Source organism: Procambarus clarkii, chromosome 39 (genome assembly GCF_040958095.1).
Source record: "Procambarus clarkii isolate CNS0578487 chromosome 39, FALCON_Pclarkii_2.0, whole genome shotgun sequence".
Lineage (NCBI taxonomy): Eukaryota > Metazoa > Arthropoda > Malacostraca > Decapoda > Cambaridae > Procambarus > Procambarus clarkii.
The window spans coordinates 39,186,822-39,203,391 of NC_091188.1; the positions used below are offsets into that span (position 1 = coordinate 39,186,822).

The 16,570-nt window shown below is 45.1% G+C and overlaps 1 protein-coding gene across 1 annotated transcript in view; it reads right to left on the reverse strand.

The window, feature by feature from the left end:
- Positions 1 to 5,022: 5,022 nt before the first annotated feature.
- The window catches only part of LOC123760269 (girdin), a 167,659-nt gene continuing 156,111 nt past the window's right edge, over positions 5,023 to 16,570 (reverse strand). The window contains exons 31-32 of the mRNA XM_069338200.1: positions 8,395 to 8,565; positions 5,023 to 7,285 (exon numbers count right to left, since the gene is read on the reverse strand). Of these exons, the coding sequence (XP_069194301.1) occupies positions 7,078 to 7,285; positions 8,395 to 8,565 (379 nt within the window). The 3' untranslated portion in view covers positions 5,023 to 7,077. The remainder of the gene's footprint in view (positions 7,286 to 8,394; positions 8,566 to 16,570) is intronic.

A 16,570-nucleotide genomic window follows, 5' to 3' on the forward strand; every position in this document is an offset into this window, starting at 1 on the left:
TTTGTTAAGTCCTATTTAAAAGCCTGTTTTACTTCTGCAGAATTATTTATCATGTCAATAAAATTACGCCCCCAAGGCTTGGTGTCTTCCTTCCCCTGATCAGAAAATGGCCCACTGCCTTTTGACGAAAGGCGGTGGAGTTTCTGACGGGGGAAGGAAGAGACAATTGCGCATCGCGTCCCGCAGGCGTGGTGCGGCCAGCCTGGGTGGCATAAAAGGCGCGGGAAGTCAGGTCCCGCTCTCACTCCCTCTCCCGACCAGGTCCAAGATTCACGAAGCGCCCACCCTCCTCCCCCTTTCTGCTGGCTGCCAGTTCTCACGGTTCTGACTACGTCAGTCGTTGTTCCTCACGTTTTCCTCCCGTTTCACTGGGGATGGGTGGGGGGGTGCAGCGCCCGTCCCCAAGTGTTCCGCTGTCCGCAGCTACTACTTTGACTTTACAGACATTCTACTAGTAAGCCCTACCTTGTCAGGTAATTCCTTCCTTGGCGGCTCGGCCTCTGGCCTGGGGTTATTTTCTTCTCCAAATACATATCAGGCTTCCCCAGTCACTATGTTTTCTGCCGCCTGATTATTCTCCAGCTAGGGTTTCCCTTATGTTATGTTGTTCACTTTGGTGTCCTGTTATACTTAGTATTAGATTTGTTACATTCGCCTCACTGCTAATTCTAGACATTAGGACATTAGGTTTCTGCAGAGTTTGTTACTAGGCTATAAGATTACGTTTTACTACGGGTGTACAATTTAAGATATTTCGTGTACTTTGCGTTAGCCACGGCTATGTTATACATTTGTTAAGTCCTATTTAAAAGCCTGTTTTACTTCTGCAGAATTATTTATCATGTCAATAAAATTACGCCCCCAAGGCTTGGTGTCTTCCTTCCCCTGATCAGAAAATATAAATTTTGACACTAGCTCTCCACATATGTCAGTTGCTTAATTTAGAACCTGTACTTGAGGTCGATCTCGAACCCATTGTTGATGTGACGACTTATATTGAATTTTGTAACTAGCTCATCAAGATTGTAACTTGCTTAGCTAAATGAATTGTGGGGTTCAGTCCCTGAGCCCATTATGTGCCTCTGTAACCCTTTCCACTACCGCCCACAAGATGGGTATGGGGTGCATAATAAATGAACTAAACTAACTTATAGTAACAATGAGGAGCATAGTACATATAGTGACAAACATTCTACACAACTAGGTGAGTACAACAAAATTACCAATTACAAATCTGTACTCTTCAATTTGTCCAGAACGGAAAAGGTTTTGTATTTATGTTGCAAAGACAAACTAACCTTCCTAGGCCTAATGCACATTATCTGAGGCCTAATACAGTACATGTGTGTGCTATACTAGCCCTATGAATATGTGATTTTGTTTTTTAGCTAAATTTTTTCACACTCTATATATAAAGTGAATACTGTAGTACCAATTTCTACTAATTGCTTACTACGTCAATGTTTGTACTATGGTGTACATAGTTACACAAACTACTATCTAAACAGGAGGATGGGTTGACTTTTAACAAACCCATCGTGCGTTGATTTTACAAGACTATAAATTGCCATCCACACTTCCGAAGAAATAAACATTCCATTCACCTGGGCTGAATGGGGTCTCGAACTCTGGACCCCACGCATGTAAGGCCGTAGCTCTATCGACTGGGTTAAGAGCAGTCTTAAAAGTCAACTTTTCAGTATCCTGCAGCCAAACTGGATTTTTCGACTTTCCCTGACTACTACTCTAGCCCAAAGGAATTACTGACCCATGTCAACATCATATTCAGTCCAGGTGAATGGAGTTTACAAGACTGTTTTCTGTGAGATGGAGAATGATTTTCTCCCTTAGGATTCCCTCCATGAGCTTGCAGATGTGTAATGTCAACCTGATCAGACTGTAGTTTTCTGCTGAGCTCTTTTTGCCCTTTTGAAAAATGGGGTGACATTTGCATATTTCTAATCTAGGGGAACTATCCCTAGGTCCCAAGTATGCTGAGAGAGAACTTGATCAACATCAAAACCCCAAGACTTCTCTACACAACTGGCCGACTTCTCACAGTGTTCAAAAGAGAACGTAACAAACATCTTCAAAGGATATCTGATCAACCACGCTGACTCATATGTCAGGCTGTGAGGAGCAGCATCAAACAGATTGATTGACCAGACCACCAACCAGCAGGCGTGGTCAGAGGCCGGGCTGCTGGGGCATGGATCCTCTGATTCATCGGCAGATATACAACAGGTACGGGATTGTGCATCAAGGATACAAGTCAAGTAGCGAGAAGAATATATGTGAAAACAATAAGGTGGTGGTACAGTGAGATCTCATCAGCAAGGTCCTGGAAAATGGTTCCAGAGCTGAGGACCAGACGGGAAGTCAGTCTGAGTGTCTTGACAAGAAGATGGCTTAACTGGTGCAATGACTTTGAGAAGGGAACAATTTATAATGAGCACAGGACTGAAGAATGCAGCGTGGGGTACCACTACAATTAATGCAGCAAACCTGTAAGCTCTTGCAAACATTATTAACTTGACTGCAATTCCCACAAATGGTGCAAAAGAACATTTCACTTCGACATGTCGGAGCACCATGGCCAAACTTCCAAGTGTGGCACTCGTGCTTGGAGGGGGCATTCTCATAGACAGAGGATTTGACACAAGAACAACTACAATTGGGAAGGTGCGATTGTCAAAAATATTCTTTGCAATATGAAGAGGCCTAATATGCATACCATGATGGGGAGTGTTAACATATCTGCCTGCATATTAGAGTTCCCGTGGAACGCTCATCTTGATGTTGCCATGGCAATCTCAAATACCCCTGCCTCCAACACTGAGATGGGACAGCAGAATAATACTGTGGTCTCAGTGCTATCATTCATCCTTACATTTTTGTGACTAGCTAGAACCTCACCAACATGCAGGAGTGCAGCTAGCCTGTCGCATTGTTCTTCAGAGTAGACCTTAACAATATGTGTGCTAGATTGCTGGGAACAAAAGGCAACGTTTGAGCCAATGCACTGGAACAGGCAGAGACACAGCAGGAGATCATAAACTTAACACTTCAGAATTTTCTACAAATTACCTATTTAAAATTATCCGTTAGATTAAGGACCTGCCTGAAGCACTATGTGTGTGTTAGTGGCTTTACAAGAAGGTAAAAACGCGAGCGTAGGATATGCCCGCAAAAGGGGTGAGACGATGAGCTTGGCGTCTCGCTTCAGGAAAAGACAGACGATCACGGTGCTTCAAGTTGAGGACGGCTTCTTCGAGTTTGCAGTGTACACACGAGCGTGAGAAAGTAGGGTGGGCCTCACCGCAATTGAGGCAGTGAGCCTGGGGAGAAGTGCACTCGGACTTAGAATGACTATCATCCCCACACATGGGGCACAGATACATAGTACTGGTGCATTTGAGGACACCGTGCCCGAACTTCCAACACTTATTGCAAAGTCTAGGGGAGAGAATGTACTCCTGAACGGAGCATCTGGCACCAGCAAGAATAGAGGGCGGAAGGGTCCTACTATTAAAGGTGATTTTTACAACTCGAAGGAGCTGTCGGCAACGACCACGAGGGGGTCGAGTAAACGTGTCCACCTGGAGGACAGAATGGCCTTGGGCTTCAAGGATATGTTTACTATCCTCATGGCAATCTTTGAGGTCCTGAACACCAGTTGCAACATGGTGTGGGAGGAGAACAATGCCAACACTGGCATTTAACCGAGCGTTTTTGGAGACCCGAACAGGGGTCTCTCCAATGCAGGACAAAGCAGCTAAGCGAGTAGCTGCATCCTGAGGAGCAGCAGCGATGACACGCGTACCGTAACTGGTGGAGTTAAAAGTAACAGAGGCATCTACTGAATCAACAAGGTGTTTATGGAGGGAGAAATCGTCAGGAGGAGTAGAATCCAGATGGTGGAGATCAAAGTATTTAGCCCACGTAGCAGGACCAAACAAGGCGTTGTAAGTAGTATTACGGGAAGGGATCGTGCGAGTGCGGCCGTGGCGGGAACGGCGTTGAGAACCCCCAGAGAGAGAGGGGATACGAGGCATAGTAGTCACAATGAGAGACGAAGCCGTGCCAGGGGATGAAGTGGTCACCACTGGGGGCTGGGGACTCGACCCTACCGCAGAGGAGGGAGGGGAGCTGAGGGGAGTATCCAGGTCGTCGGGGCCCAATGCAGCAGGGGCTACAGGGCCTGGTCTTCCAACACAGTCCGACTCGGGGGCTTGGTCACCCACCCCACGAGCCTGAGAAAGTACAAGGGAAACATTATCAGCCATGAAAACGAGGGAAAACTTTCATTCACGAATGTGCCCCCACACCCACCATGGAGCCACAATTAGAGGCAGGACACCCAACAAGAAGCTATCACCGATCTTGCCGGGGGCCCCCCAGGGGTGCGTCGTGAGTATACGCCCCATAAACGCCACCTTAAGAACCGTGAGTCCATCGAGAGCGGGTTCAGTGACGAAAGGAGGATTGACAATAAAAGGGTCCCCTCGCTCGAGACGTTGGGTACTACAGTTCTACGGGTGCAAGAGTATGCCTCCTCAAACACCCGGGCGTCAAAACAAAAGAAGGTCGAAAGAATAATCAAAACAGTCAAAAAGTCGGCAGGAAATGACAATTTGATAGGAGAAGAGGGGGAAGAAAAATGAAACAAGAGGAAAAGGAAAAGGGGTCTGGCAAAATTGGTAAAGGCAGCAGCAGGAGCATAAGGCTGCAAAAGGACAGAGGACTGACCCAAGGAGCATCACACTCCGGCAGCTGCCCACTAAGCCACCTCACGGCGACAACGGGCCAGACAGTGAGGGGGTATTTCTGAGAGCAAAGGAAGCTGTGTAGAGCTTCACAGGAAAAAATACTTGCCTTAGAAGGAAGGCAGGCAACAATGAAGTGTAGTGTAATATAAAACTGTATTTAGTAAAAGAACACAGCACAGTGGCACAGCTGATACAAACTGTGCAAAGATATTTAAATACTTAAAGGGATGAATTGTAACTAAAGAAAACAACATTTACATTCATAATTTTTAATTCATGCTGCCCTGTAATGTTTCAGTACTTTAAGCTGGACAAGAAATGTTATTGTATCTCAACCAAGACCAGCCGAGTAATGCATAGGTTAAAACACACACGATCACACTTGACAGTATTGACACATGCAGTTATCACACACACAATATATCAATGATTTGTGTGTTAAATTAATGATTTTTTGTCTTTTTTGAATATTACCATCTTCAGTAATATGACCATGAATTTATCATACTTGAGCATACTGAATTTCAACGGTGATTTTTACACTCGTACTACAATGAGCTTGGATTAATTTCTCGGGTGATTAATGTGACTAATATACGTTTGTCAAGAACTATTACAAATATGAGATCAGATATAACAAGACACCACTTCTAACACACCTCAGGTCACACTCCTTAGTGAATATTCTCTACAAATCTTACTTTGATAGGACAAATGGGATTCAAGCCACAAACTTCAGTAAATTTTGAAACTGATAACCAATCATCTACTTTTGTTTCCTCCAAAGGAGTGTAATAGCCTAAGGAAGTTCCATTAAAATGTATATATGTAGACCAATCTGTTTCAAATAAGAAATTGAGAACATTTTACTGCAAGATCTTGTATAACAGTCCTGTTTCTTCCTTCCTTTAAGCCGTTCTACAAAAATTAAGGAATAAACAACCTGTCAAACATGATGCGTTTTAAACTGCTTTATGCACTACACAGATATGCCACAAAAGTGGCCGTAAGGAATACTACAAATGCACATCTCGACTCAACAAGCTAACATTACCTACACCAAGAGACAAAACTGAATTTTACAGTAATATGTCCTATACTCTTGAACACTCTCTTGGCTAGAATTTAAAAGAATAATGATACAGCAATAACATTACATTTGCCCTAGAGGAGAGCAGTGTAAAAAACTGAAGGCTGGAAACTCAATGCATGGCACTGATTCTAATTACAATGACCAAATTACACACACCAGAAGATGAAGAAACTATGACGTTTCGGTACCTCCTGGACCATTATCAAGTCGATTGTGACTTGATAATGACAATCAAGACACACGACTTGATAATGGTCCAGGACAGACCAAAATGTCATCGTTTCTTCATCTCCTGGAGTGTGGTTTGGTCATCGTATCTTCAGCTGCGTTATTGTATCTCGTCATCTGATTCTAATTACTGTAACTTAACATCAATTTTTAAAATTTATTTCAATAAAATAACCAGATTCTACAGTATTACTGTTAAAACAGCCCGATGTCTCCAGGAACAGCCTAGCAAACCACAGGACATCACAGGTTTGACTCGGTATATGAAGGTTTCATACATCAAATGAATGATTATTCTAGATTTTGATGATACACAATTTAAAGTGAAATGAAAATGATATGCATTTAACTTACATGATGCAAACAGTCATTTAGATCTCTCTACTAACATATAGAAAAATCAAAATATGGTGGCTCATACAAAACAAGTTATTACAAATGTATGTACAAATAAATTGTTGTGCCTTCTCAAATATGTACAAATAAATCACAAAAGCAGTATACATGAAACTGCAGTAGTACCAATAAAAAAAATTACACCTGATCTGCCTAACAGATTATACAACGGCTTGAGATCAGCTGACGTCATATTTTATTACAAGAGTATACAGTAGTCAATACTCCCCCCCCCCCTTCCCCAGACTCTCAAGTCACTACATTAATGTCATGCACCATATCTATTGCATTTTGAAAAACCAGACTTTTACTAAAGCCTAATCATAAGTAAGTTCAGGTAACAAAATCAGTTCCATTGCGGCACTTGTCACAAAAATGTTAATTGTCAGTCCTATATATATATATATATATATATATATATATGACTCTGCGAGGAGGAATTTTTAAGTTGTAGATCAAATTTTAAAAAATTTATTTAACATCTGAGGTTAAATTGGAGAGAAACATCAGTGAAAAACGTGAACACATTATGAGACCTATTGGTCATTCTCTTTAGTATACCTCCTCTTGTGCCAATAGCAAGTACATATGTTACACACATCCATACTCATACCAAACAGAATTATCAACAATGTCCTTTCCAGTTTTCAAAGGAGTGTCATCTGTAGGTGGTGGCCGTGGTGGAGGTTTGGGAGGTTTAGGATCAGGAATGTCGGCGGGTGACGAGTGACTAGAAACGAGGGAATCGGGTTGGATAATGTTGGACCCACGACGAGATCTAGGAGGAACCTGCGGTGCACTGCAAAAGGAGAGAGAGCATTAGGCTAAAGAATAAATCTGGTAACAATTGATTTTCCCAAAAATTCACCGATGCCTAAAATTACTGGCAACTTTTAATGTATATTTTAATAATTATAAACCAATGGTAAATGTAATGAAAATATGTCTTTCTTGTGGGTCACTCGGTATTTTCTAGAGCTACGCACAAGAGACTTAGATAATCTAGGGGTGGTTCTAGATACAAAACTGTCATCTGAGGATCATATGAAACCAGCATTGAATGTAATGAAACACAATTTTCTGGGTAGAGCCCCGGAGGTTCTCTGGAGCTATTGGACTGATATTAGCTAATATTAGTATGGGGGGGGGGGGTTTAGTCATATGGAGTTGTTATGCCTACAGGGGACCAATAGCCACAACATAGTCCCCTCAGAGAGATGCAGGGATCAATGGCCTATTAAACTCATGTATGAAAGTGCAGTATTCATGTCTGCCATCAACCGGGGTTGAGCACCCAGAAAGGTAGGCGCTCCAAAACAGATCTCTCCTGATAGAAAAAATTCCAACCTCAGGCCGAACAGAGGCTAGAAACTTCCCCAAGGAAAACAAGCTCACCACTCGTTCATGCCGTCCCCCCAACCCCAGAGGGGGAAAGTGGGGGGGGGTCCCGGCCCACCGAGCTGGCAGCCGGACCGTCAGTTTGGAGGCTGAAAATGGAAACAAAAACTGGGGGGAGGGTGGGAGGGTGCCAAGAAGCCTCTGGTGCGCTACCCAGAAAATGGCATCTCATTACATTCAATTCTGGTTTTCTGTAGGAGAGCCCTGTTGACTTTCTAGAGCTAACTATCCAAAGAGCAGGAAAACAGGGACTTACCTGGGAGGCGGCTGCACCGCACCACTCATAACAAAGAGGAGACAACTGGCTGCAACCGCCGACCCAGAGGGGCCCAGCACATTAACAGCCAGGACCCTGTTCGATCTCCAAAACCCCAGTGCCCAAATGTCAGCCGAACACCAGACCTCAGCCCACTAGCTAATGCTACCACAGCTCCTGACACAGTGACCTTCTACACTGCCCCCAAGCACTCACGCCATTCCTTTAACCGTGATACTAATTTCAATGCAAACCTGGACGTGTGATCTGCGCGGGGTGGCAGTCGGGGAGTGGTTGGGATATCATCATCTATTGCTCGTTCTCTTCGAACACCAGACTTTGGCGTTGATACCAGTGGAGGTCCTCCTGGTGTAGGGGAGTGGGGTGTAGAAGGGGGAAGGCTGCTGTGAACACTGCTGTAACTCCTAAGAAAAAAGATTAACATTAGATCTTAATAACACTTTATAGCAAATACTGTACAGCCCAAATAGGCTCAAATTCGAGCCCAATAGGCTCAAGAATCTGTATATCAGTTGACTGACATTTGAAAGGCGGAACCAAAGAGCCCAAGCTCAAGCCCCGCAAGCACAACTAGGTGAGTACAGTTCTTTATAAGAATACAAGGCACAAAAAACCACACACACACACAATAGCTAAAGCACTTAAACCATGTATAAGAATGCATAGTACTGCTAACAAAATAATGTCAAACATGTGATTTAAAACAGATCATGTGATTGGTTTGGACGTCATGCCAGACAACTGTGGCCACATCAATAGGAAAATGTACAACCATTTCTCACCCTGATGTTTCACTACTGAGTTGCTGAATACCTAGAGGAAAGTCCTGGGATATCTTTTACTCACACAATTGAACTAATCCAGCTTTACTTACTACCAGAGCTTTCAACTTTTTCCAGTGTTTCTGTAAGTGTCTTGGAAAATAAGACAAATTTTTAACGAGTAACTAGGCTTCGCAGCCTACTTTAGCTCGATTGGCCTTATATATAAAATGCATTCCCTGATTATAGGAAAAAAATTAAATGTAACTTACTTTGGCAGTGAAGCATTTAAATCGTGTACTCACCTAGTTGTGCTTGCAGGGGTTGAGCAGTTGAGCTTTGGCTCTTTGGTCCTGCCTCTCAAATGTCAGTCAACTGGTGTACAGATTATGGAGCCTAATGGGCTCTATCAAATCTATATTTGAAGCTGTGTATGGAGCCTCCACCACATCACTGCCTAATGCATTTAATTTGTTAACTACTCTGACAGTGATGAAATTCTTTCTAATGTCTCTGTGGCTTATTTGGGTACTCAGTTTCCACCTGTGTCCCCTTGTTCGTGTTCCACCTGTGTTAAATACTTTGTCTTTGCCCACAGTCAATTCCCCTGAGAATTTTGTAGGTGGTAATCATGTCCCCTTACTCTTCTGTCTTCCAGGGACAAGAGGTTTAGCTCCTGTAGTCTTTCCTCATAGCTCATACCTCTCAGTTCTGGGACTAGTCTAGTGGCATACCTCTGATTCTTCTCTAACTTTGCCTTGTGTTTATGAAGGTATGAACTCCAGACTGGAGCTGCACAGTGGTATACAAGGTCCTGAATGAATCCTTACACAAGTTTCTAAAATTTGCGATTGTCACAATTCACAATGGGTGACAGAACAATCGCCCGTTGGGAGGGAGTTGCCGCGAAGAAATTTTTAGATATTTATTTCAGTCTGATTTTTTCTCTATTTTCTCTACAAATATTATTCAATAGTGTGTTATTTGAGAAATTTATATAATAAAATGAGAGGAACATTGGAATCTTCAACTATTATATAAATGACAAATATTATTAATGTCACTAATATGTGTACAAAATTATATTCTTAGGACAATAAAACATATCATTTTTGCTGTTATTACACTGTATATACATACATATGTTATATAAAACTACATTTCATGCACCATTACGAACCACTAAGCAGTTCTGGTACATGTAATAACCTCTCCACCATGCAGTCGTCTGTTTTGATTTGCCTATCTTTCTGGGTGCCTTCCCTTGGTGGTGGCAAAGATGACAATGAAAACCTTAACATGTAAAGTGATCACAGGCCATCGCTCCCTGAGGGAATGGGGGCCAGGTTCTGGCTCGTGGTACCCGGTACCTGATTCATTTACCTGTAACTGCATACATTGAATACAGTAATTAACCTGACACTAGTGGCCTCAACGAAGACAGGAAGCCAGCAGTTTGTCGAAGGTCCCCCCCCCCCCTCCCATTTGACTTGATATTCTTTTCCAGTTGGATTTTGAAATTTGTCAGTCTTGGTATTTACGGCTCTGGCAGGTGGCCAGTTCTATGCGTTTGATGACCTAGCAACACATCATAATATGAAGAAACAATGATATTTCAGTCCATCCTGGACCATTATTAAGTCATGTGACAGAAGAGAGGAATAATGTTGTTGTTTTAGATTCAACTACTCAGAACAAAAAAGTTCAAAGTAGCAGCTATCGTGAGCCCGTAAGTGGAGGCTCTTTGGAGCCATTATCTGTATCAGTAACTGATACTAGAGATCCGGGGGATGGGGTTCATGGACGCACCAATGCAATCCAAGAGCAGGACTAAGCGGAGGCTCTTTCGAACCATTACCAGTACCAAAAGCTGATACTAGAGATCTGTGGATGGTTGGGGTATTCATGGTGGATTTCAGCCTCAGAGGGCTGGCTGTACCAGTTATAGAGCTGGTGGGTTAGTGTAGACCTGTAGATCTTCCATTTTTTTCTTTGGCCAAGACTTTGGGTGAGCCGTGCCATCGTTGGAGTTTGGTGAGGTGGCAGAAGAGAGGAAGGTACAGCCAAATACATAAGGTAACAGAGTAAGATGAGAGGTGAGGAGTAGGTAAGAGAGTGAGGTGAGGAGAAGGTAAGGATAGGATGAATGTAAGAATAAAGTAAGAATAGGATGAAAGTAAGAATAGGAAGAGGGATATGAATAAGGTAAGAAAAGGATGACTGTAAGAATAATACCTCACCCTTTGAGAGAGGGTGAGAGTTTTCTTGGTTGCTCACTTATGCATTACTTGGAGTGTATTCAAATTTAAAACCTTTCCCCAAAGTACCACTTTGGTTGTAAGACAACTTGACCAAATTTCGATTGTGCCTTTAACCTCTTATTATTTTAAGACACTTAAAATTGTTTAAAAAGATTTTGAAGGGAGGCAAACCCACCTGCCTCAAAGTTGAGGAATTCTCAGAAAAAATGCCACAAAACGACACATAATTAAAAGAATGGGAGACGATAGTGTTATTAGGTTGATTATGAATGAGCGAGTCTATCTCGACTGATTCCACACCTGTGCTGCTGTGTGATGGGGTGCTGTTTGGGATCTTGTCTGTCTGAAAATATTTAAAAGTAGATGTACAGATTTGGGTGAAATTTGGTGAGAATGTTGGAGGCTCAATAAATATACCATTCAAACTTAAAAAGTTACAAAGTTACCAACATTTTTTATATTTTGCTACAGAAATCTACAAAATAAGTGATACGTTTGGTATAGTTTTTCATGTACTGTAGAAACAAGCAGCAGAGGAAATAAAAGATGGCGAAGGGGGAAATATAGAGGATAAGGGCATGACCACTCTGGGTTTATACATGGTTTCTGTTTTGATTTAACATTTTCAGCATACAAGTGTGGTTAGTAATGATACATCATAAATTTCCAGGTGTAGGTCCAGGAATACCCTATGGATGTTCCTGGGCAGGTACAGTATTGCCGTCCTTGTTACTTTCTTTTCTAAGTTGTGGATTTTTGTAAATCCTTCATGCGGATTTCTCTTCTAAATCCTTCATGCGGATTAAGTATTTCTATGTTTCTCGTCAGTTGGTTTGTTCACCAGATGTAGGAGGAGTCTAGGAAAGTTTCAGTCTATAAAAAAAAAACCAGCGTTGAATGTAATGAAACGCCATTTTCTGGGTGAGCCCCGGAGGCTCCCTGGAGCTTATCGGGCTAATGTATGTTATATTAGACCGGGACAAGGAGTTCAGACCTACCAGGGGCCAGCGCCAGAACCTGGCCCCTTCAGAGAGGTTTCAGGGAGCAATGGCCCTGGAAAACCCCTTGTGGTTGGGGTTTTCCTTATCTGCCATCGACCGGGGTTACGCACCCAGAAAGGTAGGCATAACAAAACAAACCCCACATGGTAAAAACTAAAACAAAAACTGAACATAGAGGTAGAAACTCCCTACAATCACAAGGAAACAAGCAAACATCACACTTTACTGCCGCGCCAATCGTCCGCGCAGCCCTCCCCGCCCCGGGAGGGGGAGGGGGGAGCCCCGGACCTACCGCGCCGGCTGCCAACCTCCAGTTCGGAAGCTAAGCTTCAACCAACGCGAAAAAACCGCCGACCGGTGGGAGGGAGGATTGCCAGGGAGCCTCCGGGGCTCACCCAGAAAATGGCGTTTCATTACATTCAACGCTGGTTTTCTGTGGGGAGCCCCTACGGCTCCCTGGAGCTTCATACCCAAAGAGAAGGAAAAGAAAGGGCTAACCCGGGAGGCGGCCGCCACAAACTCTGCAACACAAAGCCAAGACAACCGGTTGCAAACCTGGGACCCAAGGCAACAAGAACGCCCAAGAGCAGACGCGCATAAGGATGGGCGGCCAAGAACCTGTGCGACCCACAAATCCCTGCGCCCGAAATGAGCCCGAGACGTCACCAACACAGCAGCAAAAGCTGCAAACGTCTGAACAGCATGGGCGCAAAGACAAACCGCAGGCTGGAAGAATGAAAACACTGCGGACGACCTGGGAGACCCGAGCCCTGAAAACAGGGAACGAAGGAACCGGATCAACCACAGCGCATCCCCACACACGGTACACCGGCAACAGCAAAAAGCACAACCGGACAACACAGGACGCACCCCCCCGGCCAAACCAATCAAGTACCAATACCCCAAGAACCCCTCCGGAAAGCAGCCGTCTCGACCGTCGCCAGGACAGAGAAAGGCTGCACACCTATAAAGCTACCACCAGTACCAAAGAGCAGGAAACTGAACCGAAGGGGCTACCACAAACTGAGGGGAAGATTAAGAAGGCACCCTGAACAAGGACCAGGATGGCTCAGGCGACGCATGAGCAGGCCGGAGGGGAAACAAAACACGAGAAAACGTATGAAACGTCATACTGTCGCCAAGGCGAAGCTCGCAGGTGGTACACCGTCAACAAAGCCACCAGAACACTATAGAGATGGTGATACCCGCGTCAAAATACCAGACGCGAAGAGCCAAGGAGAAGGCCGAACCAGTCACGGACAGGACCGATTCGGCCTGCTGAAAGAGGCGGAGCCTCAGGAAAAACGCCCCGGGTACGGACACCTATCAAGCAGCGTCTTAAAAGAAGGCCGGGCCGGCCACCATGGAACCATAAGGACTGTTCTCGTGGGAATGGGCTGCAACCGAGCCAGAATCCGAAGCAACAGCTGGACCGGGAGAAGAGGAACAGGTAACCCCCACCTCGACCAGTCCTGCCGAAAGCATCCACCGTGAAGTCCTCGCAGGTGGGAAAGGGCGCCACAAAATGGGCGACGCCTAGACCACGCTGACCCGAAGACGTCCATGGCCAGGAGTCCATACGCCCGACAGAGCCAACAAAACGAATCGGCGACGACTGGCCAACCCACGAAGAGGAATGAACCGAGACAGCTGTCGGCCAGGACGCAGGACACACCCCGGACACGAACCTCATGGTTAGCCAAACCCCTGTGGTTCCAGCAAGAACCACCAGAGAACAGTCCAAACAGAGCTGAATGGTAGAGTACCTAGTGACCCAAACCCTCCGAAGCGCAAACCAGACAGCCATGAACACCCGAACCGTGCTGTGAGCCCGACGGACAGACAGACTCCATCAACCTCGGCCGACCTGGTGAGCACTGGTCACAAAGCCCCAGCCGAGAGACGACCCGTCTGTGAACACATCGAGCGAAGGCTCGAGGAGGTGCCAAGGCACGGAACCCCGAAAACCCCAAAGAGGAAGCTGGTGACGCAGCACCAACAGAAGATCCCCGGAGGAACCCAATGAATGCAAGAGGCGGAAGGGGAGTCTCCACAGGAACCAACAGACGCCGTAGCCAAACCCGACTCCGCGGGCAGACAAGCACGCCGAAGTGCAGACTCCCGCACAACCGCTCAAGCAACCGCTGAGCAACCCGGGACCCCCCCTCCTGAACAGCCGAAGGTGGGACCACAGCTGCAGTAACACTTCTGGAGGGAAGACAATGAGGGGCCCAAGAGCCTGAAACAAGGCCCAGGTCCGAACCCGGGACGGAAACAGATGGAAAAACCTCCAGATCACCAGGAAACCAAACCCGGCGATCTGGAAAGAACCATCCCCTGGCGAGCAGACAAGCGGACTGACTGGGAGCCCACACCAGCCAGTCGTCGAGGTAGGCCAGACACCGAATCTCAGACTTGGACAGGGCACTAAGATCCGGTAAAGATGCAAAAAGTATACGAAGTGCTCATTACAAAATAGGGAAGGCAATAAAAACAGCAAACCCGAAGCCCCACCAACAACCGTGCTAGTCCCAGAAAAAACTGGAGAGGAACGTGCCAAGAAGTGACCTGGATGTCCAGGGCCACCATCCATGCACCCGGCCCCAACAGAATCCGAACAGGAGACAACAGTCCTCCGAGGAGGGCATAGAATCCAGGGCGCAGACTGAAGAAGTCCAGAAGAACTGCAGACGGGAAAAGCTCATGACTGCAAAGAGCAGACGGGAACCCCAGAAGGATGGGGCGGATCGACTACGCCCCACGCACCCACGAAGAGGAAATGACGAAGCGCAGGGGAAGAAGCCCACCCCGCCAGCTCTGAACCCCCCCCAAGGGGGAGAAGCCGTCCTCCGATGCCAGCAGAGGCCGGAAGACAACCCAAAGCGCCCACCAACAGCGGGACCATGCGAGAGGCAACAGAGCAAGCTGCTCCCCCAGCGCCCAGTCAACAGAGAAGGGAACAGAACCCCTTCCGAAAGAAAAAGTACACTAACTAAGTCATGAGGAGAGACTACTGGAATTAAACCACACTTCGCTGGAAGACGAAGAGTGAGGGGAGACCTGATCACCACATTCAAGATACCCAAGGGAATCGACAGGGTTGATAAGGACAGGCTATGTAACACAAGGGGCACACGCACTAGGGGACACAGGTGGAAACTGAGTACCCAAAAGAGCCACAGAGATAGATTTTTTTTTTTTTTTTTTTTTTTTTTTTAGTGTCAGAATGATAACGGGAAAGCACTAGGAAGTAATGTGGCGACTCCACACACACATAACAAGGCTGACCCCCATACAAAGTCACATGTAGACATGATAGAACCCAATAGGCACAGGAACCTAACATTAAATGAAAAGTTCCAAAGTGTGTTTGTACAAAATGAAATCTTCAGAGAACCAGACACAATAAGAATTCCAGAGAACAACATAGAGCGGATAGAGGTGTCTAGAGATGAAGTGGAAAATATGCTAAAGGAGCTCGGGAAGAACAAAGCAGCTGGCCCAGATGGCGTTTCACCATGGGTTCTGAGAGAATGTGCATCTGAGCTCAGCATTCCACTTCACCTGATCTTTCAGGCATCCCTGTGTACAGGAATCGTAGCAGACGTGTGGAAACAAGCTAACATAGTTCCAATCTACAAAAGTGGCAGCAGGGAAGACCCCCTCAATTATAGACCTGTATCATTGACAAGTGTAATAGTGAAAGTATTGGAAAAGCTAATCAAAACGAAATGGGTAGAACACCTGGAGAGAAATGATATAATATCAGACAGACAGTATGGTTTTCGATCTGGAAGATCCTGTGTATCGAATTTACTCAGTTTCTATGATCGAGCCACAGAGATATTACAGGAAAGAGATGGTTGGGTTGACTGCATCTATCTGGACCTAAAAAAGGCTTTTGACAGAGTTCCACATAAGAGGTTGTTCTGGAAACTGGAAAATATTGGAGGGGTGACAGGTAAGCTTCTATCATGGATGAAAAATTTTCTGACTGATAGAAAAATGAGGGCAGTAATCAGAGGCAATGTATCAGAATGGAGAAATGTCACAAGTGGAGTACCACAGGGTTCAGTTCTTGCACCAGTGATGTTTATTGTCTACATAAATGATCTACCAGTTGGTATACAGAATTATATGAACATGTTTGCTGATGATGCTAAGATAATAGGAAGGATAAGAAATTTAGATGATTGTCATGCCCTTCAAGAAGACCTGGACAAAATAAGTAGATGGAGCACCACCTGGCAAATGGAATTTAATGTTAATAAATGTCATGTTATGGAATGTGGAATAGGAGAACATAGACCCCATACAACCTATATATTATGTGAGAAATCATTAAAGAATTCTGATAAAGAAAGAGATCTAGGGGTGGTTCTAGAT